Here is a 25,470-nt window from a genome sequence, read left to right as displayed (position 1 = left end):
ATTCTACGGAGACACCTTGTGGAACAGCAGTCTCCCATCTCTTGTGTCTCTCCCTGTCATGATCATGCAGGAAGCAAGTCTGGCTGTGCTATTTGTTATCACTGTCTGTCACCCATCTGCAACATGATATTGCTACAAAGGTAAGTACAAAGTAACGTATCTAGTTCCCTTTCCCCCAGAAGGTTGAGGCTCAGGTACAGGGGTAATTCTCCTGTGCACAGTTATAATTTAGGCCGACTCAGTGACTTCAACAGGCTTCATCATGTGATCAGGTTTGTTGCCAGCTGCATAATGCTCCCACATCTGTAGATAGAGCTGCTCTAGTTCCATTGTGTATTGTTTGGTGTTGAACAGAGGGCTAGATATTCTCTGCTTCCAGACTTTGCCACGAATTCTCTTCAGGTATTCTAGATCAGTTCCCAGTTTCACAGCTATGTCTTCATACTCTTGTCTATTTTTAGCAATAAGCTCAAGACAGCCTAAACAAGTGAGCTGGGAAGCTGCAACTCGGGAAGCAAGAGTCTCTCCTGGCATAGTCACCATGGGTGTCCCCGACCAAAGGACATCCATCCCTGTGGTGTGTCCATTACAGAGTGGAGTGTCCAAGCAGACATCAGCCAGCTGGCCTCTCCGAACATGTTCCTCTTTAGGAGCAACAGGTGAAAAAATGATACGGTTCTGGGGAAGGCCCATATTTTGCACGTACTGTTGAATATTAGGTTCTCCTACTGCTGGGAAACGCAACAGCCACAGTACGCTATTGGGAACACGCTTCAGAATATTTGCCCACATCTGCAAAGTAGATGGGTCAATTTTATATAACTGATTAAAGTTACAGTACACAATGGCATCTTCCGGTAACCCGTACTGAGAACGTGTGGTTACAATAATGGTACGGGGAACCTCCTCTCCAGTGGCAGCCTTATTGTTGATCTGGGTAGTTGCCAGTCCATTGCTAATACTGAATCCATTAATTGTTATCTGAATTTGTCCTCTGTTAATCATTTCAATAACTGCTTCTGCAATCGTATTCATAGGAATGACAGGCATATTGAGAGCTATATTACTGCTGTCTGTTTTGTCTCCTCCATCAGGACATTTCATCTTGACAATTTTCACGTCTGGTAGACTATCAAGAAATGCTTTGAGGTCGATGCCATTCAGCACAATTCGATTGTCATAAATGTGCCCATTGGACTTAAAATCGATGACTGCTTTTTCCTTCAGGTGAGGGAACATATTAGCATGATCACCAATAAAGAAAGTATGGGGCATATAAGCCAGTTTCTCAGAATATTGCTCAGCAACTTCAGCAGGTGAAGTTTCCTGATCAGTGATGATATAATCCATGAAAAGTGCGCCACTAGTCCCAGGGTACCCCAGCCACATTGCCTGAATAGGAGCTGGCCTGAGAGCAAAGAGTTCATTTCGAGCACCCCTGGTATAACCATTCATATTTACAAGGATGTGTATACCATCTTGATGGATGCGATCAGCTGCTTTTCCATCGCATGGAATCTGAGAAAGATCAACGAAATGATCGGCTTCTGCCATCACCTTCGCTCGGAAGTTTGTGCCATCATCTGGGCTCAGGGCATAACAGAATACCTCAAATTTATCACGATTGTGCATGCCTGGAATAGACTGCATAAGATGAGAAGTAGGATGGTTCCCAAAGTCAGAACTCACGTATCCTACACGCAGTCGACCATCACTGAGCTTCAAGTCCTTTGGATGTTCATACGGTGGTTTGTGAAGGACACTGATGTTATCCAGGCAGAGGTGCCCATGCCTCTCGGCAATAGCCTTCCTGACGCCGTGAGGAAGAGGATATAACATGCTGTGATGAGGCTGCACGGAAGGCAACCTGTTCTTCTCTAACTGGTCAGCCACAACGCTGACCAGCCTCTTCATGCGCTCATCATAGTCTGTCCAGTCACAGACAGTCTGCAGGCAATGAGCCAGATTACAATACGCGTCAGGAAAATCAGGTTGAAGCTTCAGAGCAGTGCGATAAGAAGCAATTGCTTCTGGAATATTCCCTGAATCCTGGTGAATGGAAGCCAGATTGCTGTGGGCTTCCGCAAATGCAGGGTCAATCTGAATGGCACGGGTATAACACTGCAAGGCTCCCTGAACATCCTGCATCCCCGTTAGAGTGTTTCCCATATTACAGTAGGCCTCGGCAAAGGTAGGACTGATTCGAATAGCCTCCTTATAATGCATCAGAGCTTCCTGCACTTTTCCCTGCTGCTGCAATACACTTGCTAAATTTGAATGGGCAGCAGCAAACTCTGGGAAGACTTCTAATGCTTTACAATACAAGCGAACTGCCTCTTCAGTGTTTCCCTGTTCTCGCTTGGTATTGGCTAGGTTATTCAGAGAGTCTGCATGGGTGGGACACAGCCAGAGAGCTGTACTATAACAATCTTCTGCTTCGGCAACACTGCCCTTCTCTTTGAGAGCGTTGGCTAGGTTGCAGTAAGCGTCCGGGAAGTGTGGTTGCAATTCAATAGCTCGCCTGTAGGTGTCTATTGCCAGATCTATCAGGCCTTGCTCATAGTATACACAAGCCAGGCTGCCATGTACCACTGCATGATTTGGACTCAAGCTTAGGGCACGAAGGTAAGCTGCCACAGCTCGTTCAAAAATCCGTGCCTCTTTGAAGACATTTCCTAAATTGATATAAGCATCCAGAAAATTGGGGTCATGGGTGACAGCCTTTTCAAAGTGATGAATTGCAAGCCAAATCTCCCCTTGTGCATTGAAAACACAGGCAAGATTACTCCAAGCTACTGCAAAGTTCGGTTGCGTCTCAATTGCTTTCAAATAACATGCCTTGGCTTCTTCCAAGCGACCCAGGGCTTTGAGCAGGTTCCCCAGGTCACTGCAAACAAAGTACAGATCAGGATTGTACTGAAGAGCAGAGGCGTAAGCTTGTACTGCCCCTTCCATGTCGCCTGCTGCTACCAAAGCGGCTGCCAGGTTAATATAACCATCGATGAAATCTGGTTTGAGACGCAACGCATGCCGGTAATGCTCGATTGCTTCCTGCAACTGCCCGCTTTCCTTGTACACATTCCCCAAATTTGAATAGGCTTCTGCCAGAAGAGGGTTCTTTTTAATTGCCAGACTACTAAAGCGGGCAGATCCGTCCAGCCTTCGACACCGGAAGTGTATAGATGAAAGTAATAAAAGTACACCAGTATTGTCTAGCTCTTGTCTCCAGAGCTGCATGCAGTGTCTCTCAGCTGCCTCAAAATCTCCCGCCTGATAGGCTCGCTGTGTCAACTCTGCTAACCCTTGGAAGGAAAGCATACGTTTCGTTGGGTCTGTGCTGTCGGCCACGTTGCCCACGGAAGACGCCATCTGGAGCTTCTGGAGGGAGTGTGAAAAGAGGGTAATTGAGTCCCGCTGCTGCCACTACTGGCAAGAATGTTTCTAGAGGTAGCAAATACAAGGGCAGCAGCCGTACCACTGCTTTGGCAGGCTTAAGCGGCGGCAACAGTTACATACACTGAACCTTAGGAACTCTGGTTGGCCATCTATGTCTCACGGTCTTGAAAAAAATCACAATGAAGTCTTTTTTAATTGATAAAATGGTTCTAAAGTTTATCTGGAGATGCAAGAGGGAAGAGATGTGGGGACATATGTATATGTATAACTGATTCACTTTGTTATAAAGCAGAAACTAACACACCATAGTAAAGCAATTATACTCCAATAAAGATGTTAAAAAAATATAAAGTTTATCTGGAAGAATAAATGGGGCTATTGATAATAGAATTCTGAAAATTAAAATTAAGAGGTCAGACTTGTTCTAATGGATACATTTTAAAATGAATGCTAAAGAGACAACCGTTGAACCACTATGATACAGTCAAATAGAAAGCTCTTATACATCTAGCAGAAAGTGCTCAAACATCTCTTCATATTTTTGGAAACAGTGAATGTTGGAGGAAATAATGGTAATAGAGAAAGTATAAAATAAATAATGTTGGAATAATGGTTAAGGAAGGGTAGTTAATTTTTTACCTTAAAATACGTTCTAAAACAAATTTGACTGTATTTACCTAAAATCAATTATAGAGAAGTTAATGTAAAAAAAATTAAATCATTGTTCAGAGGGAGCACAGAAAATATGTAACAGATTCACGATGGTATAAGTCACTAAATCCAATGACTTTGCAGGACCAACTGATAATCTTGACTACCAACACTCTTTTTCTTCCCTTTGCTTCCTTTGACTTCTATGACACACACTGCCCCGATTTTTCACCTCACTTTGGTTGCTACTTCTCCAATTCCTTTGCAAGATTATCGTCCTTTGAAAGCCATTACATGTTTGAGTTCCTCAGGGCCCATTCCTTCTCTACACTGTCTCCCAAGATATTCACATTTACCCACGGCTCCAATTACCACCTCTACTCAGGTGACTCAAATGTAACTCTCCCCCAGGCATTTCTTACCTATCAGTATAAGTCAGAATCCCTGAAAGAGAAAGGTGGCACACTCAAATGTACCGTAATTAAGGAGACTGTAGTCAAGAGATCATTTGCAAAGGGTTTGGGGAAAACAACAGAGGACAGTAGTCCAGCATCTCAGGGAGCTTTTACTGCCTAGGCTTAAAGGAGGAGGTTAGGGACTTCCCTGGTGGCTCAGTGGTTAAGAATCCACCTGCCAGTGCAGGGGTTCAAGCCCTGGTCCGGAAAGATCCCACATGCCACGGAGCAACTGAGCCTGTGCGCCACAACTACTCAGCCTGCACTCTAGAGCCCGCGAGCCACAACTACTGAGCCCACGTGCCGCAACTACTGAAGCCCACGTGCCGCAACTTCTGAAGACCGGGCACCTAGAACCCGTGCTCTGCAACAAGAGAAGCCACCGAAATGAGAAGCCCACTCACTGCAACGAAGAGTAGCCCCCACTTACCACGACTAGAGAAAGCCCGGGCGCAGCAAAGATCCAACCCAGCCAAAAATTACTTAATTAATTTTTAAAAAAAGGAGGAGGTGGAAATGATTACTGGATTCGAGAGAGAAAAAAAGAGGAAGAGGTGGGAGGAAGAAGAGCAGGAGGAGCAGGAGGCAGAGGAAGAGGGTTTGAAGGAGGCAGGGTGGAAAGAGGAGGAGGTGGGGAAGAGGAAGAGATGATGCAGGATGTATATCGTATCGAGTAAATACTCAGCCTTCACGCTTCTTCCTTCATGTACCTCCTATGGGCTGAACGCAACTAGAAGGCAGAGCACACGGGAGCAGGTGCTGGGGATACATGGAATCTTGACATCCCACACACGTCAATGTCTCCAGGCAGGGATCAGCGTAGAGATGGGTGGAGAGTGGCTCTAGATGGGGAGGCAGAAGATATCTACCTAACAGACACCTCCGGCTTGGCTTCTTCTCTAGGACATCCCAGGGATATTTAAAACTCAGCAGGTCCAAGATTAAACTCATGAACTGCCCACTCCACAACCTCTCAAGAACAAGACTAATGAAAAACAAACTGGTCCTCTTTCAGTGTTTTCTGTGTCATCAAATGGTATCAAGGTCAGGCCTGTCTTCCCATAACTGTGCAGGAATGGATTGGAGTGGGGCAAGAGTAGGTGCAAATAGATCATTGAGGACTCTATTCCCCTAGTCCAGACACAAATGATGATAGAATGGGCTGAGGAAGTGTTGGTAATGATGAACAGAAGTGGATGGATTGCAGTGGATAGATTGAAGAGATATTTAGAAAGCAAAGTTGTTAGGACTTGTTATGAGATTGGATGTTTGGAGGTAAAAGTAATGTGGTTGTCAAAGATGACACCTTCAGTGATTTCCCATAGATCTTAGGAAGGAGACACAACTCCTTAACATGGACTTACTGGCCCTGCGTGGTCAGCATCCCCCACTTCCCACCCTTCAACCTTCCGCCTTCACTTACGCCAGGCCCCTCTGAGGATGTGGACCATGTTCTACATTCTTTCCGTCCTTCCTGTTTCCTGTGCTTGCCCCTGAGCAGGACATTTGGACCTGCTCTTTCCACTGCCTGTAATGCTCTTAGCCCACTACCTAAGTCCTCTTTATCATTCTTAGCTCAGTCACCACTTCCCCAGGAAAGCTTCCCCTGACTTCCCTAACTAGACCTAACCCTCCTATGAAAGTGCTCCTAGACTGGGTCCTTCCCTCTGTAGCCTCTATCCTTTAGTAGCTTACACACACTTGTGTGGCTTTTCAGTGAACGTCTAACATATTCTCAATCCCCCACCAGGATATGAACTCCACGAGGACAGGGGCTGTGTCTTTCTTGTCTCACAGTAAATAGTCTTATTGCCTCTCGTAGTACTTGGCACCTTGTAGTACACACACACACACACACACACACTCTTTAATGAATGAATGAATAAAAGTAAAAGCAATGGAATACATCATGCAGAAACACACTGATGGATTTAATAGACTTAAATTATAATCTTCTCTATATTAAACAAGAGTAAGGAGTAAATGATAAGTGATAAACTTAGAGATATATTCATAATATAAAGACAAGAAGACTATATCTCAGTAGAGTTCTTGCCACATCAACAATACAAATAATACCCAACAGGAATTGACAAAAACAAAACAAACAAAAAAAACCCCCTAGAACAGAAAGAGTTATGACAACTTTTCACTGTAAAAATTGAAACTCCAAATAAAACTGGCCTAAACAATAAGGAAACCCACTGTATCACGTAACCAGAAGGATAGGATGGCTTCCCTCAGGATCATGAGACGGTACCCAACGATCACCGGGGACAGCATGCTTTCTTGTGCACATTCATCAGAGGAGAAATGCAGTCTCTTTGTTAGCAATACAATACAAATCCTGGGCTTCCCTAGTGGCGCAGTGGTTGAGAATCTGCCCGCCATTGCAGGGGACACGGGTTCAAGCCCTGGTCTGGGAAGATCCCACATGCCGCGGAGCAACTAGGCCCGTGAGCCACAACTACTGAGCCTGCACGTCTGGAGCTTGTGCTCCGCAACAAGAGAGGCCGCGATAGTGAGAGGCCCGTGCACCACCATGAAGAGTGGCCCCCGCTTGCCGCAACTAGAGAAAGCCCTTGCACAGAAACGAAGACCCAACACAGCCAAAAATAAATAAATAAATAATAAAAAAATAAAAGGAATTCCTTTAAAAAAATATTTAAAACGTGAAATTTTGATGACGTTTTAAAAAAAAAAGCATATTCAAGGAAATATAGAAACCTGTGATCTTTGGTGGAATTAGTTTACCTAGCTGTGTACTGAAAGGTAATGGTCTTTTGAGCCCCCTCTCTCACACTATCCTGCCCCCTGGGGCCACAGATAAACCTGTTAGCTAGAAAGCAAGCTGGTTGAGGCTGGGCAAAGATTTATGTATATCACCCAGGGCAAACTTTTTTCTGAAAAGGTGGGAAAAGCCTCAGTAGCTATGAGGAAGGTGGATTCCAGAAGGCATGAATTAGCAATGGTCCTGAAGGGAATCCTGCAAGGGAATTCGGAGAAGATGGTCAGAGAATGAGGGCCGAGCTAGGAAGGGGCAGGATTGAAATATGAGCCATAGTCCTTCATTGCGTTTGGAAATGGCTGCATTTGGCAGAAGACATCCTTATTCTTCAACGAACAGAAACATTTGCTTCCAAGTCATCTGGATTTTTTGCTCCCCTAAATAAATACTTCTGGATTCAATCAGAGTGGGAGACAAACAAGTTTAGTTGTTTAAAATCCCACTCATATTTCTGAGCCGTTTTCTTATCAATTATCATTGGAGTATCTTTCACTTAGTAAGTAACTGAGGTGCTAATTCTTGGTCTTGAAATGTGATACCAGACCCAAGCCATATTCTTTGAAATCATTGGGTTAATGTGTCTTCATCTAGAAATGTGACTCCTCCTAAAACGATTTCCCTTAAAAACTGCGGGACATTGAACCATTCCAATTACCATTGGGCTCGTCAGTGATACAGATGGTGGGAAATTCCACCATACTTTATATATTATCTCATTGCCACTATAGCAAGAACTTGCTGAATTCTTTAGAGATTATGATATTATTAACTCAGGTTCCATTTATAGGCCAGCATGACAAGGACAACTGCTTTCCTGTGTTGCATTTATTTCTTGATACTGATTCTTCCTCTTGCTTAGAAGCAGTTCCTTCATTGTTTCAAGTTAGTTACATTAATTTGGACCCGTTTTCCAATGTCAGACTATTTGCTTTTAATCATATGGTCTTGTCATCTGCATGTGTACTTTATTCTTAAGTTACTGATTACATTTAGAGGTAAATGAGTTAATATGCACCCTCACAGATCAACAAGAAACCATTACACATCTAGGCAGTAGTGACATAGAAATAAAGGCTACCTCTTTTGTAAGCAGTTTTTTTTTAATGTGAGTCCAGTAGCACTGAAACTTTCTTCAGCCTTACATATGAGTAGATTTTAGTATGTCATCTGTGTGGATTATGAGTTTGTAGGCTTTGGCTCTGAAAGCTGTAATTACCAATGTTTGAAAGACATCTGTGAGGGTGAGGATATGGAGAAGATAAGCCAAAAGCAAGATATATAATTACCACACCCTGTCTTCCTATTGGGCACTCTGGATGTTTTAAGCAATTAGGACGTTTTAGACAGGTCCTTCTCCTATCAGAGTGCAACATCAGGTTGCTCTGAATGTAAGTCATCAATCTTTCAGGCAGGAAGTGTCCTCTCTCACATACACTATCAGCTCATAGGTCCTTCAATGACTAGGGGTGGAAAAGATCCATACTTCTCTATTACTGAGTGAACATATCCCTGACTGTCCTGCTATAAAGGCAATTTTTATAGAGGGGAAAACACTGGGCCTGGAGTCAGGAGAGCTGATTCCCAGCTCTGAATCTCTCATGTGCTGTGACCCTGGCCAAGGCTTCAAGCCTCAATTTTCCCATCTGAAAAATGGAAATAGTATAACTACCTCACAGAATGATCACAAGCAAAAAGGTCATATTTATGAAAGTGCTTTAAAAATACTATGAAATTTCTATACAGTTCAGGATATAGAAAATAAAAAATCATGTAGAGTTGCACCATTTCTTTGGAATGTTAAATATTTGTTTCTGTTTTCATCTCTGGTTAAATACTGAACATATATGCTTTCAATATTTAGGAATGCATTGAATGCATAGCTCCGCTATGAGTAGCTATGACTTGGAAATATTGGGAGAAATGACAAGATTCCTTGTTATTGATAATTAACAAAGGAACCCTATCTTTCAAAGGTAAGGGTAGCTTAAACCTGACTCACAGTACTTTGCTCTGCCTGATTTTCTTTAAGGAAAACTGCTGAAAAGTTTTCTAAGAATAAGTGAGGTGAGATTGGCCCTTGAGTAAGGAGAGTGGGCAGCTAAAGCCTAAAGCTTCTTTCTCAATAACAAGTTTAAGTGCCTTGTTTATTTTCATGGGATTAAGTGACACTTGTATAAATACCTTACTGAGTAATGGTGCTGTGGCAAAAGTGAAGTTTATTTAAGACACTGCTCCACCCAAGGTGAGCAATTAAAGCAGGTATGTAAACTAAGTCACCTTTGGCTTCTCTACTCAACCCGATGAGTAAGTAGTACTAGAAAGGAAAAATGGTGTGGGGTATATGGCATGGCTGGAGGTGGGAAGAAATAGGAAGGCAGAAGAAGCCTCCCTGAAAGAATGAAGGAAGTGTGAACGGTGGTAGGGAAACTATAACAATTGAAAATTGATTCTGACTATTGATATCAGTCTATCAAGTTAATGCAAATTAAGGTGGCATGAGATTTCTTTAAAAAAAAAAAAGCCTTTTCCCCATACAGTGTAATAATAACCACCTTATTTTAAATGTAGCCAAGAAGGGCTGTGTTTGCTCATGTGATAGGGTTTCCATACTTCCCACAGCTGGGGAAGTATCAGCTAATATTGATTTAGCACTCATTTATACCTGATGGTCAGGACCAACTAGAATAGAGGAAAACTGGTACAAATTAGTGAGGCCCTGTGGTCCCAGTAAGTGGTCTGGGGCCCAACTGTTGTATATCAATACAAATAACTCTTTCTGGGAAGGAATGGAAAAAATATTTTAAATGGATCTGAATCTGCTCTCAAAAGCTCTAGTGCTATCAGGCTAAAGATCTCCTCTAAGAATGTTAGGAATGGGTAAGATCAAGTTACATTCTTAGATTTTTATTATGTTTAGCTTATTAATTTGGGAGGTAAGCAAACTAGAAGCAGAACAGGCTTTAAAACATCTGAGTTTGTTATTATATTATGAATAATAACTGTTAGCTGGTCCATTCCATTTACCTTTTCCTCAATGAAATTCTCTATAAAGAAATATCCATAAACTAGTCTTACATTTTAAATATCACTGCAGATTATATGGAACAATAGAATTAGATACCAATCCACTGAAAACTGTTTCTTTGGGTAATTTCCACGAATTGACGTCAGTTATCCACAAATCTTTGTATTTGGCTAAACACTGAGAAAATATGTGGGGCCTGCAATTAAACTTAGTGAACTTTTAATCATTTCTAATCCACTGTTTCCCAAATTGGCCAAATCATAAACATCACCTGGGGAACTTTTTAAAAATTGTACAATCCTGCCCCTCCTGCTCCCAGACCTGCTGAATTAGACTCTCTAGGGAATGAGGCTGAACTCTGTATTTTTAGAAGGGCCCCAGGAATGCCTGATGAGATATATGTTTGGAAAACAATTCTATGTCCTTGTCGTATTCCTCATGATGTCAGAGCTCTTCAAACCCCAATATTCCCTTCTGACTACCCCTCTCCTCAGTGATTGCAGGCTTTTTTTCTGTTCCACCCCACCTAAGAAAGAAGGCACATTCCCACCAACCACTGTGGCCCTCAGCAGCAGTGAGTCTCTGCGGCAGGTGCAGTGGAGAGCGTCTACCATCTTGGGTGGGGAGGTCATGGAGTAAAGGGATGGAGGTGTGGTCTGGAAAAGTCTTTCCAGAGATTCCCCTTGACAACCAGTTGTAGATGACATTGCTACCTCCTCAAATGGCCATGCTCAACTTCCTTTGCTCTACATAAATTTTTTCTTTACCTTCACTCTCTTAACGTCCCTTCTTCCTGTAAATGGAGGGGGAAACATTGTCCCGTTTTGTCAAACTTGTGCTCTTGATCAAATCCTCTACTGCCTCATGGAAACTAAATCTATTAGTCCTCCTCATTCCAACTTCATTTTTTTCTCTTTTGGCTTCTATTGGCATATCAGTAGACGTTTCTTCCCTCTGCTTTTTAAACTAAAGCAACATATACTTTCTTGGACTTTGATGAACCCCAAGATCCCATTTGACTTCATGCCTTCTGTTTACTGTCAAATTTCTCAAAAAGAGAATTCTACATTACTTGCATTCATCTTCTCACCCTTCTCATCAACCCAACTGTACCCTGGCTTCCACAGAGCCACATTTTATGGACACTATTGGTGTGAAGATTTCCAGTGATGAGATCCAATGACTTTGCTTAGCCCTTAACCTTCTTCCCCATCTAACAGCTTTTGACATTGCTGATCACCACATCCTTTTAAAGACTTTATCAATTAGTCATCATTTAACTATAAGAACAAAAACCTATTCAAATGATTGAAACAGCAAGGGGGAGGGTAATATAAGACCAAAGAAACTCTCTCACAGAAAGTATAATAGGGCTGCACAGGGATTAGCATCAGGAACTAGGAAGCTATCAGTAACCAATAAAGTTTCAACAAATAATTCTCGGGCACCTGCTATATTCCAGGCACTCCTAGGTGTTCAGTGACCAAGTAGTCAACAGAAGAGACAAGGTCCCTGCCTTGAGAGACTTTATAATCTAGTGGGGAAGGCTTACATAAACAGGTAAACAATTGTGTATTTACACCATATAATGAGCACTACAGATGAAACAAACTGACCTAATGATACATTATTATAGGTTATTAGTGATAGGCAAGGACTCAGAAAGGATACTCTGAAGACAAGGCATTTAAACTGAGATCTGAAGAATGTGAGGGAGCCACTCAGGGCAACTGAGGATTGGGGCTGTGGAAGGAGTGTTTTAGGCTGAGGATACACCTGTGTGCAGACCCTGCAGTGCTGTTTCGGGGGAAGTGAAAGGAGGCCACTGTGGCTGGAACTTAAAGGGTGAGGGGGAGAATCAAGGGAGGTAAGGTTGGAGAAGGAGGCAGAAGCCAGAGCAGGCCAGGCCTTTTAAGTATTTAAAGGAATTTGGATCTCATGGCAAACTAATTGGAAAACATTGAACTGATTTAAGCAGGAAACAACAAGGTCCGATGTATTTCCAGGTTTACCCTGACTGATGAGCAGAAAATAGATGAAAGGAGGCAAGAGTAGAAGGTAGAAGACCAGTTGGCAGCTACAGCAATAGCTCAGGTAAGAGATGATGGCAGTTTGGTTTAATGTAGTAGCAGAGGAGATGGAGAGAAGTGGATGGACTACACATCTACTCACGAGGAGCAAATAAGAGGACCAGCTGATAGGTTAGAGTTGGGGAGGGAAGGAGAGGGAAAAATCAAGAATATTGCCTGGGTTGTCTTGTTTACAATAACTGGGTGAATGGTGATAACATTTACTGAAGTGGGAAAAAGTAAAGATAGAATTTCTTTTTAATAGTGAGGGGAGGAAAGCAGGTTGATAGAAATTGAGAGTTTAGTTCTATTTCAGATACATTAATTTCAGATATTCACGGAGACTTGACATGTCATACAGACAAATGAATATCTGAATACAGATTTTGGAGGAAATGTCTAGGCTAAAGAGATTAATTTGCGAATTTGTTACCATTTTTAGTATTTAAAGCTGTGGGAATGACTGAGATTACCAAGAAGGTGAGTTCACAGACAAGAAAGCAGAGAATAGAGCCCAGTTTTTAGAGGGCATTAGAGGAGGAAAAACCCCTGAAGGTCACTGAACAGCAGTGGTTAGAAAATTAGGAGACAGACCAGCCAATAGAAGAGATTTGGTTTTCAAGAAGTTGAGCCTGACTAACTGTGTTGAAAACTGCTAAAAGTTGGAGTAGGATGAGGTTCAAGGAACATCCACTGGGTCCAGCAATATGTAGGCTGTTGACAACATGGATTAGCAGTTTTCATTGGCGTGGTGGGGGTGGAAGTCAGGTTCGAGTAGATTGAATAGGAAATCAGAGTTAACCTGTAGACATCTCTCTCAAGAAGGTTTGCTGTGAAGGGATCAGAGAATTAGTATTACAGATGGAAAGGGATAGCATAAGAATCTTTGTTTTTTTCTAAATGTTAGGATGGAGCATGTTTATACATATTGGGGATAATCAAGAATTTGATGATGAACAAGAGGAAGGGAATAACTGAAGAAATGAAACCCCTAAGAAGGGGGGAAGGAATTTAAATCATAAGTAGAGGAATGGCTTTTGACAGGAGAGGAAGAAAGAAAGGAGAGATGGGTCCAAATGCCAAAAGATTTGTAGATTTGATGGTAGGAATATACTGGAGTCGCATCAGGGTAGGCAGGTGTGGGGATGGTTTTAGAAGATTGAAGAAAAGGGATAAGACAGAAAATAGTCGTCATGGGAAAATAAGCATACTCTCAGTTTCTCTCTCTCTCGCTCTCAGGTCATCTGTTCTCATTTTGATTTTCTGCAAGTCACTTCATTCGTTTCTTTCAGAAGGCAGGTTTCCTCCACTTTTCTGTTTCTGTGACAGAAGATGGCCACCCCATGCACAGGTTTCTGTGATCACCCAGTTCATGCCCTTAATAGAATAACATTGTATTTCTTAATTCCAAATTCCCAGGGGAGAAAACCTGATTGGTGCAGCTTTGGTCAGTTATCGAACTCAGGTCAAACCAACCATGGTCAGAAGAACAAGGTCAAATCGTACAAACATAGCTGTCAGGCCCAAACCCTCTGTGTGTTGGCGGAGGATTAGATCTTAGAGAAGGGGACGTGAGCTCCCAGATATCCCACAGACATCTACCAAACATCCTCTGAGACACCAAATTCTTTAATTAAGAAGTTCTTCCCTTCTGCCTTCTTTCCTAGTTTTGTTTTCTTTGGATTGTTTATGTGTTTACTTTTCCTCCTCCACTAATGTATAATTTCTCAAAATTTTCGCCTTGATCCTCTTTTTCTTTATTTCTATATTTTTCTCCCTCGCCAACTTCATTTGTGCCCATGGCTTCAACTATCATATGTACATGGATAACCCCCCAAACCATACCTATGCTCTTCTCAACTATCATTTAAAAACTGCTCTTAAAAACTCCAAACGAGTTTTTTTCTCTTTTTTCCCCTTGTATCAAAATCAGATGATGAATGTTAACTCAACTAGTTACGGTAAACATTTCATAATATAGGTAAGTCAAGTCTTTACGCTGTACACCTTCAACTTATACAGTGCTATACGTCAATTATATCTCAATAAAACAAAGGAAAAAACTGTCTCCACTTGAATATCCTCTGGTTCTCTTATTTATAGATGAGCTCATTATCTTCTCCCAAACCTGCTCCTTCTCTTGGCTCCCTATTCCTGTTAAAGCCACCACTATCCTCTTAGGCATCCAAGCCTGAAGCTTCAGAGTTGTCTGACGTCCTACTTTCAAGGTCCATCAGCTAAGGAGTATCACCTGCATCTTTTCCTCCCCTCCATGTCCCCTATCATTCTCCTAACTCTCATTACCTAAACTCCCATGGACTATTCTCAAAGTCTACTAAATCATCTTCCAGTTTACAGTCTCCATCCAGGTTGTAAACTATTCTTGCATGAATATTCAAAAAGCCCAGCTCCATTCATGTTCTCCCCACCCGCTCAAGAATCTTCAACAGCTCCTCCCTGCATACTCGATAAAGGGCAAGCCTTGCCTGGCAACCTCCATGACATGTCATCAACAGACCAAGACTTATCTTCCATTTACCATCAGTCGAGGCACACTGCTCGATCATCTCCTAACACAGCCTGTGTATCCCTAGTGACAAGATTTCCTCATACTCTTCTTTCCTGAAGCCTTTCCTCAAAAATGATCTTTCCCTCCCATTGCTTCCATTGGCTTTATTTGCACCTCTCTTATGGAAGACCTGTGTTTAGACATGGTTTCTACCTTTATCTGTAGAAATTACCTTTTTACCTCTGAGAGACTACAATTTACCAAAGTATGAAAACAAGGATCTCTTACAGAGTATACAAGAGCGTCGCACTTTGAAGGCATTTAATAAGTGACTTGATGAGGAGTTACTAAGGCCTGATGCTAGTATTATTGCTATTAAATGCTCATGTAGACCTATTAAATATATTAATATGAACCTTTTCAATAGGATGCTTGGTAGGACACTGGAAACCTTCTCAATAGGATGCTTGGTAGGACACTGTGCTATAAAAAGTTTAAAATAATTTTAATACCTTCTCTAGTCAAGCGCTGCTGATGAGTTGATTGCACCTTAACAGCAGTCACTCAACACACTTATATGGTAAAAAGTAAAATTCAGTCACAGAGGAGGAAATTAATCGACACATTTTAATCACTCCAAACTCTCACTTAAAAAAAATAGTATTATGATAATCAAGCACAGTCTCTTCATAGGACCACTACTGCTCTCATGTACTGTTGACACCATGTTTGGAACTAAAACAAATGAAATGTCACAGCAAAGAGAGAATATTTGCAGGTTTCTGGCCCCCAAATCTTGATTTAGCCTCGGAATGTGTTGGCTTTGTTCAATACAGTCTTTTAGTTAAATGATAAAACTCTACTTATGCATCAGCCTAGGGGATGTGCCCCTGGCATCATAGTTGGCGATAGGAACTGCTGTGGAGATGAAAGCTGAACAATTGGTGGTCCTCATCACTATTTTCTATCCAGGCAGGAATAATTGCATGCATACTCTTTTGATATTTATCACTTAAAAAACAAGATACCCCCTCTTTCTCTTGCCTCTTCTGAACTTCTTTTAAAAACAAAGCATAGGGACTTCCCTGGCGGCGCAGTGGATAAGAATCTGCCTGTCCATGCAGGGGACACGGGTTCAATTCCTGGTCCGGGAAGATCCCACGTGCCGCGGAGCAACTAAGCCCGTGCAACACAACTACTGAGCCTGCGCTCTCGAGCCTGTGTGCCACAACTACTGAGCCCACGCGCCGCAACTACTGAAGCCCACACGCCTAGAGCCTGTGCTCCTCAACAAGAGGAGCCACCACAAGGAGGAGCCCGTGCACCGCAATGAGGAATAGCCCCTGCTCGCCACAGCTAGAGAAAGCCTGTGCACAGCAACGAAGACCCATCCCAGCCAAAAATAAATAAAGTTAAATCTTTAAAAAAAAAAAAAAAGCATAGGGAAAAGCTCCTTGACATTAGTCTTATCAAGGATTTTATGGTTATGACACCCAAAGCATCACAACAAAAGCAAAAATCAACAACTGAAACTACATCAAACTAAAAAGCCTTCTGCACAGCAAAAGAAACAATCAACAAAAACGAAAAGACCACCCACAGAATGGGAGAAATATTTGCAAACAACATATTTGATAAGGGGTTCATATCCAAAATATATAAGCAACTCATGCAATAGCAAAAAACCAAAACAATCCCATTAAAAATGGGCAAAGGATCTGAGTAGACATTTTTTCCAAAGAAGATATTCAAACGGTCAACAGGTATATGAAAAGGTGCTCAACATCACTAATCATCAGAGAAATACAAATTAAAACCGAAATGAGATACCACCTCACACTTGTTAGAATGGCTATTATCAACAAGTTAAGCAATAATAAGTACTGGTGAGGATATAGAGACATGGGAACCCTTGTGCACTGTTGATGGGATTGTAAACTGGTGCAGCCACTATGTAGAACATTATGGAGGTTCCTCAAAAACTTAAAAAATAGAACTACCATATGATCCAGCAATCCCACTTCTGGGTATATATCTGAAGGAAATGAAATCAATATCTCAAAGAGATACGTGCATTCCCATGTTCATTGCAGCACTATTTACAACAGCCAAGATATGAAAATAACCCAAGTGTCCACTGATGGATGAATGGGAAAAAATTGTGGTATATATACACAATGGAATATTATTCAGCCATAAAAAGAAGGAAATCCTGCCATTTGTGATGACATGGATGAACCTTGAGGGCATTATGATACGTGAAGTAAGTCAGATGGAGAAAGACAAATACTATATGATCTCACTTACATGTGGAATCGAAAAAAATCCAAACTCATATGAACAGAGAATAGGAGCAGGGGCTGGGGAGTGGGAGAAATGGGTGAGGGTGGTCAATGGTACAAACTTCAAGTTATAAGATGAATAAGTTCAGGGACGTAATGTACAGCATGGTGACTATAGTTAACGACAGTATATTGTATATTTAAAAGCTACTAAGAGAATAGAATTTAAAAGTTCTCATCATAAAAAAGGTTTATAACTATGTGAGGTGATGGATGTGTTAAGTAACCTTATCGTGTTAATCATTTTGCACTAAATACCCATATCAAATCATTACATTACACGCCTTCAACTTACACAATCTTTTATGTCAATTACATCTCAATAAAGCTGGGGGGAAAGAAACAAAGTAAAATATTTATTATTTACATGAAATGTTCCTTTCTACTTAATTAAATATATATATTTTTCAGTTTCCTTACACAGGCCTCTTGAGAATTGCTCCTAACAGAGAGAGAGAACTAACCACATACCAGCAGATGTCACTCTGTAAGGGATCCTCCTCAACTGTCCTTCTCTGTCAGTTCCAGTTGGTTATTTTTTTTTCCTGCAAATTTCAACTGCCTTTTCTCCATTACCAATTTCAGTTTCCATTTTCAACATCTGATGAGCCTCCAAGAGCCACTAGGACTAGTATTATTTTTTTAAACATCTTTATTGGAGTCTAATTGCTTTACAATGGTGTTAGTTTCTGCTTTATAACAAAGTGAATCAGTTATACAGATACATATGTTCCCATATCTCCTCCCTCTCGCGTCACCCTCCCTCCCACCCTCCTTATCCCACCCCTCTTAGGACTAGTATTTTTCACTTTGCCTGTATAAGGATCATAATACAAGATATGCTTCCCTTTTGAATGCTGGCCCCAGTGCGAATATCTGTTTAGTTTAAAAAGCCACATGGAACATTTTTCTACTCTGTGGCTATGTCTTTGCAACAGTGATATACTTCTTATTATCCTTTTTTTTTTTTTTTTTTTCTGATGAAAGGCACAGTTTAGTTCATGGGACAAGCACTGGTTAAAATTTGCTACTCTTTTCAACAACATTGAGCAAATATTGTCTACCAGGTACCAAGCACTATTGTGGAGAGTCAGCAGTAATAAAACAGATAAAAAGTCTTGCCTTCATGGCTCTTACATTCTACACGGACAGAACAAAAAATAATTAAAATATACAATAGGTAGGTGGTGATGTGTGCTCTGGGGGAAAAAAAAGGAAGAGAGTAGGGAACATCTAGGGGGTGCTTGCAATTTTAAAAAAGAGTTTTCAGAAAAGCTTTCATTGTGAAGGTGATGACATCTGAGTGAAGACTGGAGGAAATGAGGGAGCAAGCCATGTGGGTAACTGGGGTAGGAACTGCTCAGACAGAGGGAACACCTAGTGCAAAGGTGCACATAGCCTGTCACAAGCAGTAAGGAGTTTTACTGTAAGCATCTGCCAGGGACAAAAATTCAGGCAAGGCTCTTTTTGTTGCTGCTCTAAAGAATCCACCTACAAGAGAGTTTAATCAGCTGAAGATGAACATCAGTGCAGATCTGTTTAGTGTTCTCTCTCAGCCGTGACCTCATTTCTGATACTGACAGCCTGGACTGCCTCTTAGATTTGGTTGGGGCTTGGATGCATCCCCTGGCAAACCTGGATGAAACTAGAAGAGGCAGGTTTTGGTAGCTCTGTAGGCCCATTAGTTATCTCATTCTCTCTTCACATGGGGCTACATATTAATCAGAGGTAGCCAATGATTCCAAGTTTTGATGCAACCTAAAGTATAGTCCATTACCATACATGAACCAAGAAGTAAGTGTAATCGTTCTACTTCAGATTAGCTAACGGTGGAATCTTGTTCCACAAACAGCCAAGACACGGGTTACTGAGAACAAAGGTATTTCCCATGCCACCAAATTGCGCTTTCAGTGTTGTCTTCTTCTAGGTAGGTCAACATAGTAAAGAGGTCATTACCAACATTAACATATATAGAATTTCCAGGGATTATGTTACACTTATATTCAACAAATAGAGATAATCTGCACGGGACCTAGCCATCCCATAGCTAGCACAGTCGGGTATGCTCTTCTCGCCCAGCAATCCACACTTCCTTCTAAGGGGGGTCCCAATTTACTGAGGGGTATGTTTTCCTAAAGCTTCTTTTCATACCCTTGGAGCCCACTCCCAAACTCACTAAGAATAAAATACTGTTAAGAACTCAACAAATGGACATTGGAAAGCCGATACTGGGTTTAGTTGATTTTAGCCCACCTTTGATTTGTTTGGAGACTGAATTCCTTACACATAAAGATCAGTATTTATTTCATGAGAACAAAGGTTTAAGAGGCAACCAAGATATATTTAGTAAAGAGAAGGTGATTGAACCTCCAAATAGGTCATGGTGACTTATGAGCAACTGAAAATAGTATTTTAAGATCATACTAGTTCTCTGTGTGCGTCATTTAGATTTGTTTTGGTTGTCTGATTTAAGTTGGCGTTGGCAGTTTTGAACAAACACAGAAAGACTTTAACACATGGCTAGGTAGGTTGTTTTAGATCCAAATCAGGTATTGATCATTAGGACTGTGGCTTGGTATAAATTTAGAATTACTGTAATCTAAAGTGTTGGGGTCGTTACATACTTATATTTAGGAGTGGCCAGAGATAACATTTCTATTATGAAACCATGCTCTAATCAAATCGACAACTTGGCAATTTACCAGCATTTTTAAACACTTCACATATTTTAATCCGTCAATTTTTGTTCTTGATATTCTGAAAAACTCATCAGAAAGAAGCCATTTATCATTCTTTTTCCCCATGAAGGAAGGCAATTTCCTAATGAATGAGGAAATCTTTCATTTCAGATGGAAAAAATAACACAATAGGTCAATTATACTAAATTTAAAAGAGTAAAGTTTTTACTACATTTATATTTAATATATGTTATTCTGGAAAGCAAATACATGTGAACACAATGGGGATAATAGTAGTATCGTACCTTGTGGATTATAGGAGGATTGAAGGAATTAACACATAAAACATTCTTACAACAGTGGCTGACACATGAAATGCTCAGTAAATGTTAGCTGTTATTCTACTATGTGATAAAGTGAGGAACTGTCACTAGTATTCATGGGTGCAATTCTTGCATTTTACAGAAAAAGTGGTTTCATCCACTTTTTACAGAACCTAGTATGCTTTCTGTTCTGAGGGCACAATGAAGCTGAGAGGGATGGCTCCTCTAAGTGAAACTGACCCCTGCATTTAGTGCCTGAAATCAGAGGAAGCTTGTCAGTGTGGGCAGACACCAAGAGAAGACCAATCTGATCTCCCACTTCTTTTTTCTCTCATGGAAACGAATGGAGGGTATCTGATGTGGACCCTTCAATCAATTGTTCCTGCTTAATGTTTCAAACCTTGGTTTACTGTGGGGTAAACTTCGGTTCCTGACAGTCATCCAAAATCTTAGTTTCTCTTCAGTTCCACTGCAGAATAAAAACTAAATTTACCCCCGTGGATTGTTACATCAAGTCTGGTATTATTTCTCCCAAGAGGCCATCTGCTTCTGGGAAAAGACAACAGGGTGTGCCCTCCATTACACCTCCATTTAACTGACGGTGCAATGATGGACAAGTCCTTGTTGACCCCTGCAATTCAGAGTTATTGTCTTGGAACAGAAGATTTGATGATCTCTTTTCACTCCATAGGATAACTGTAAAAGTATCCACCCAGTGTTCAATCCAACCCCCAGACATTGCTTCTGATGGCCTTACATTCTTTTAATTAGTCTACTCAACACAGAAACTCAGATTCCTAAAATTAGTGGGGAAGGGATGGATTCTTCTCAAACATCCCACCACCAGAACAGGTGTACTTGCAAAGTCAAGTTTGCCTGACGTATCCTCTGTCTCAAGTGGTACAAACGGCCCTGGAGGGTGGAGCCCTCACAGCCTGCTTCCCTGGGCGTGCGCGTCTGTGGGTGTCGGGGTACGCGCAGGACACACACGGACCCACTGTCCCAGGGCAGCCCAATCACAGTCCCCCTCTCACCTCAAAGCCTGTCAACTCTCACGCCCCTCCTTGAACGCACAGCCCCTTTCTCCGCCTTCGCTCCTTCGTATCCCGCCTCCAAAGTAGGACGCCCACTTTCGTTGGCAGATGCTCCTCTCACTCCTACCCGGAAACCAATCACTCGCGTTCTGGTGGAGAGTGACGGAGACAATGGGAATTCTCGTTGCGTCATCTGCCCGCCCCGAGCGCCGGGAGGCGGTGCAGGGGGCGGGGTACGGGTTGCGGGGTTAGGTGCCTTATGGAGTGAGGAGCGGGCAGAGGAGGCGGTGGCTCGGCTCCGCGTTCAGCCAGGCACCTCGAGGCCCTTTCCCCCTACCAGGTCCCCAGAAGCAGGGATCCCGGCCCTCCCTGCAGCTGCCGGGCTCTCCTGCGCGTGCAGCCCCGCGAGTCTGCGTGATGCCGGCGGCTGCCCCTTTCCCCTGTCAGCGCGATGCCCGTGGCGACGGCGACGGCGGTGGCGGCTCCGGGCTCCTCGAGGCCCCGGCCGTAACCGCCACCCCGAGCCCGGTCGGGTGGTTGGGGCCGTTGGACGTTAGTTTTCGCAGCCTTCCCCTCCCCCCCTCGCTGAGGCGGCGGGGGTGCGCGTTGCGCAGGGGGAGCCGAGAGACTCCTCCCCCTCCACGATCCCCCGCCCCTCCCCCTTACACACTCGCACGCACCAGCGCGCCGGCTCCCACACGCTCGCGCGCCTCCCGCTCCGCGCCTTGGTGTTGGCCGGCATCGTCCAGGGCCCGCGGAGCCACCATGTGCACTGCCTCCTCCTCTTCCAGTTCCTCTCAGACTCCTCATCCCCCGCCGCAGAGGATGCGGCGCAGCGCCGCGGGTTCCCCGCCCGCCACTCCCGCCGCCGGGAGCGGGAACGGTGCGGGAGGCGGTGGCAGCGGCGGCGGCGGCGGCGGCGGCGGCGTGAACTGCGCCCCGGTTGCGGGAGCCGGCCGGCCGGCTGCTGCAGCCCATCTGCGCCACGGTGCCCTACCAGCTCCTGCGGGGCAGCCAACACAGTCCCACGCGCCCGCCCGCCGCCGCCGCCTCGCTGGGCAGCCTCCCGGGGCCCGGCGCGGCTCGCGGCCCCAGCCCGCCCAGCCCGACGCCGCCGCCGACCGCGGCCCCGACCGAGCAGGCGCCGCGGGCCAAGGGCCGCCCGAGACGGTCCCCAGAGAGCCACCGGAGGAGCAACTCACCTGAGCGCCGGAGCCCCGGCTCGCCCGTGTGCAGAGGTAGCGAGCCCAACCCTTGCGTCCCCCCGGGCTGCGTCTCCCCGACGGTGCCCTCCGTGGAAACTTCAGCTTCTCCGGGCTTCTCTTTGCTAGTGCATTATCGAAGGTATGAAAGTGGCTTTGGGAACCTCACCCCCCTGCGGTCGCTGCGGGGCTTGGATGAGCGAACTGCGGAGCAACTTTTATTTGACCTTCCTGCCGCCCCTCAGCTTTTATCTTCCATCACTCGCCTGGATCGAAAGGTTTTTCAGTTTAAGAGCTGATTAGCTCACTCATGTGTTTGCTGTTTGTAGTGGGGGAAGGAGGAGCTGGGCGAAACACTTAAAAACAACACGCACACAAACTCTCCGGCAACAGGTAAGGTGGTGGTTGTAATCTCTACAGCCTCTTTGTGCTTTCCTACAAAGTTCCTATAAAGTGTCTGTGCCTATCGGGATAATTTTTGTTTTCTTTTTTGGGGGTGGGGAGGTGGAGGCACCAGTTATGATGTAAGGATATCCTGTTGGGTGTGTAGAGGGGACAGTTTTGGATGTGCAATTGAAGTGTACAGTGTTTGGTTTGGCTTTTTTGGGGGGGGGCTCCCTCTTTTCTCTATATAGTCACATGCATCACGGCGGTACTGCACTGGAAACAGTTTATGCCCAACTCAAGACTTTCATGGTAAATTTCTAAGGACCTATTTGTGGAGTGTGCTCCCCTTTTCCCTTCTATTCGTTTTTCTTAGGTGTCAAAGGTAATGGTGAGCTGGTGGATGCTGTCGGCTTCCCTTAATGTTTTGTGTTTTGGTGTGGTTTGGTTTATGTTTAGGGACACGGTGAATGATGTAGTTTAGTCCTGGGGGAGAAGAGGAAGTTTAGCCAAAACAGGGATGTAAAGCTCATAAGGGAGGGAGGAGGAGCTCATGTTATTAGATGCCACGCTAGGGCTACAGATGCTGTTGCTGCGTTGTGCAGAGAACCGATCATACCGAGGGGGAAACTCTCTGCTTGGAAGGGAATCACTGTGGAGCCTGTGCAATGTTTATGGGGTATGTGCAATTTTTTTAATGGAGTTTTCTTGATGAAGGTCTTAGACTTGGAGAAAGTGATTGTGTTAAGATAGATTGCAGTTTTGGTGTTTTGTGTTAATATTTCTGACGTGTAATTAGCATGTTGCTAAGGCCCTTGTTTTCAGACCACCTGATGGTGAGGCAGGGTAGGATGTAGTGCAGTGGTATGTGTCCAGGAGCACCGAGAAATGCATCCTGTAATCAGTATGCACCGGAAGGCATTTGCTCCCCCACTCCTCCCCCAGGTCCAGCCCGCTGCAGAAACTGACATCCTCCAGCAAATCCTGAATGAATGAATGAAAACAACGTGATCGCCCTAATAATGACCACAACTGAACACACATCTTTGGCTGTATTTTATAGAAAAGGCCACCGTTTTCTAACAGATTAATGCCATATGCAACTCCTTTGCACATTTTCTAGAACTGTATGAAATGAGAGGTAACAGAATGAAAAGAAGGCAGCAGTTACATAAATTTTTGAGTGATTTAGTTTCAACAGTACATAGATTGAGTTTGGGGATTTTCTTTTAGGGACTAATGTAAGAGCCATAAAATAAGCACTGCAGAAAGACTGTGTTCAGAGGGTTTTGTGGGCATAGTGAGTAGTTTCAGCAATTGCTGCAACAATATATTGGTCATCTAGTACCTCCTCCCCTTTTGTTGATAAACACATCTTACAACAGATTGTAGTACAACTTGTTTTTCTGCATCCTTCAGAAGTCTTAATTGCTTAGGAATTACAAGGTCCATCATCAAGTAGTTTTAATGAAATTTGTGACCAGGCTTAAACCGTCCTCTTTGTTGTAGTATGTCACATCTGAGTTGAATGCAATTTTAACGCAATCATGAGGAAAACACTTCTCTGAATCTGGTTGTTCAGGAGACAGATTTGCATCAGAGAACTTGTATTGGGAATAGAAGAGGCCTTTCTGCTGTTTTTAACACCAGGTGGTTTTGTCAGTTTCTTCCATTGAAATGATTTTGAATGTAGGCTCTTCTGCCCCCGGTTCCCTGATGATATTACCTTTCTGTTACTTCTCCACATCCCACCTTGCTCCTCTCTACCTAAGTTAAAACGATACAACTAATCTATTCTTTTTACTTATCTATTTAAAATTCATGCTATGAACAGTTGAACAATTTTTCAAACAATTATCTACTCAGTTTCTTTTGAATTCTGCAAGGTTCTGACTTCAGTGGATTGTAGCCTCCACAGGTCAAGGCTCCTGCCGCTGCTGCAGACACTGACGTCACTATACTGCATGAATGAAAAACAACAACGTGCTCCATTTCTGGCTCTCCCCCTCCTTCCTTTTCTGCACACTCCGTGTGTGTGTGTGTGTGTTTAAGATGGTATTACGCTGCATTTGAAACTACATTTAAAACTGTTAAATTAGGTAGGTGTTGGCTCAGGGATATGTGTTTAGTATAGAAGCATATTGCTTACAAAAAGCTTCAAGTGCTATGAGCATTTGGACTAGAGGTGACATAACAGCATTCGGTATTTTTTTTATCTGGACTGGTGGTTATGGAAGAAAATACAGAAGATGTAAACAATTTTCTTTGTAATTGCTTTACCAAGAAGAAGTTATGAGACAGTGTAATTTCTGAACATGTTAGATCATTATTATCTCCCTCTGAAACATTCTTAATATGCACATTTATAGGGTGAAGTCTAGAATAATAAAGAAATGATACTCAGATTGTTTCACAAGGCTGAGGAAAAGCTGAATTATGTAAATAGGCACAATTTTAATATGATATTTATAAAATCTAGCAAGAAGATGGTAATTTTCTTTATTTTTGTAGCACAGTTTTAGATAATTTCAATGGGTATCATAATAGAAGATACATAAATCTCCAAACACCTTGCTCTGTATAGAGAACATGGAGTTTTAAAAATTGAAATTAT

At 43.0% G+C, this 25,470-nt stretch overlaps 1 protein-coding gene across 1 annotated transcript; it reads right to left on the bottom strand.

The window, feature by feature from the left end:
• Nucleotides 1-228: 228 nt before the first annotated feature.
• Nucleotides 229-21,331, bottom strand: LOC130707367 (UDP-N-acetylglucosamine--peptide N-acetylglucosaminyltransferase 110 kDa subunit-like). Its single transcript, XM_057541599.1, has 2 exons — nucleotides 21,271-21,331; nucleotides 229-3,378 (listed from the first exon to the last, which is right to left on the bottom strand). The coding sequence occupies exon 2, from the start codon at nucleotides 3,367-3,369 to the stop codon at nucleotides 229-231; it is 3,141 nt and encodes a 1,046-aa protein (XP_057397582.1). The 5' UTR covers nucleotides 3,370-3,378; nucleotides 21,271-21,331.
• Nucleotides 21,332-25,470: the final 4,139 nt, after the last annotated feature.

This window comes from Balaenoptera acutorostrata, chromosome 2 (genome assembly GCF_949987535.1).
Source record: "Balaenoptera acutorostrata chromosome 2, mBalAcu1.1, whole genome shotgun sequence".
Classification (NCBI taxonomy): domain Eukaryota; kingdom Metazoa; phylum Chordata; class Mammalia; order Artiodactyla; family Balaenopteridae; genus Balaenoptera; species Balaenoptera acutorostrata.
The sequence above is the reverse complement of the archived record's forward strand: the minus strand, read 5'-3'. Positions and strand labels throughout refer to the sequence as shown.

Bases quoted from the DNA above. Each gene is read 5' to 3' on its own strand.
- LOC130707367 (XM_057541599.1), bottom strand. From the start codon at position 3,369: ATGGCGTCTTCCGTGGGCAACGTGGCCGACAGCACAGACCCAACGAAA.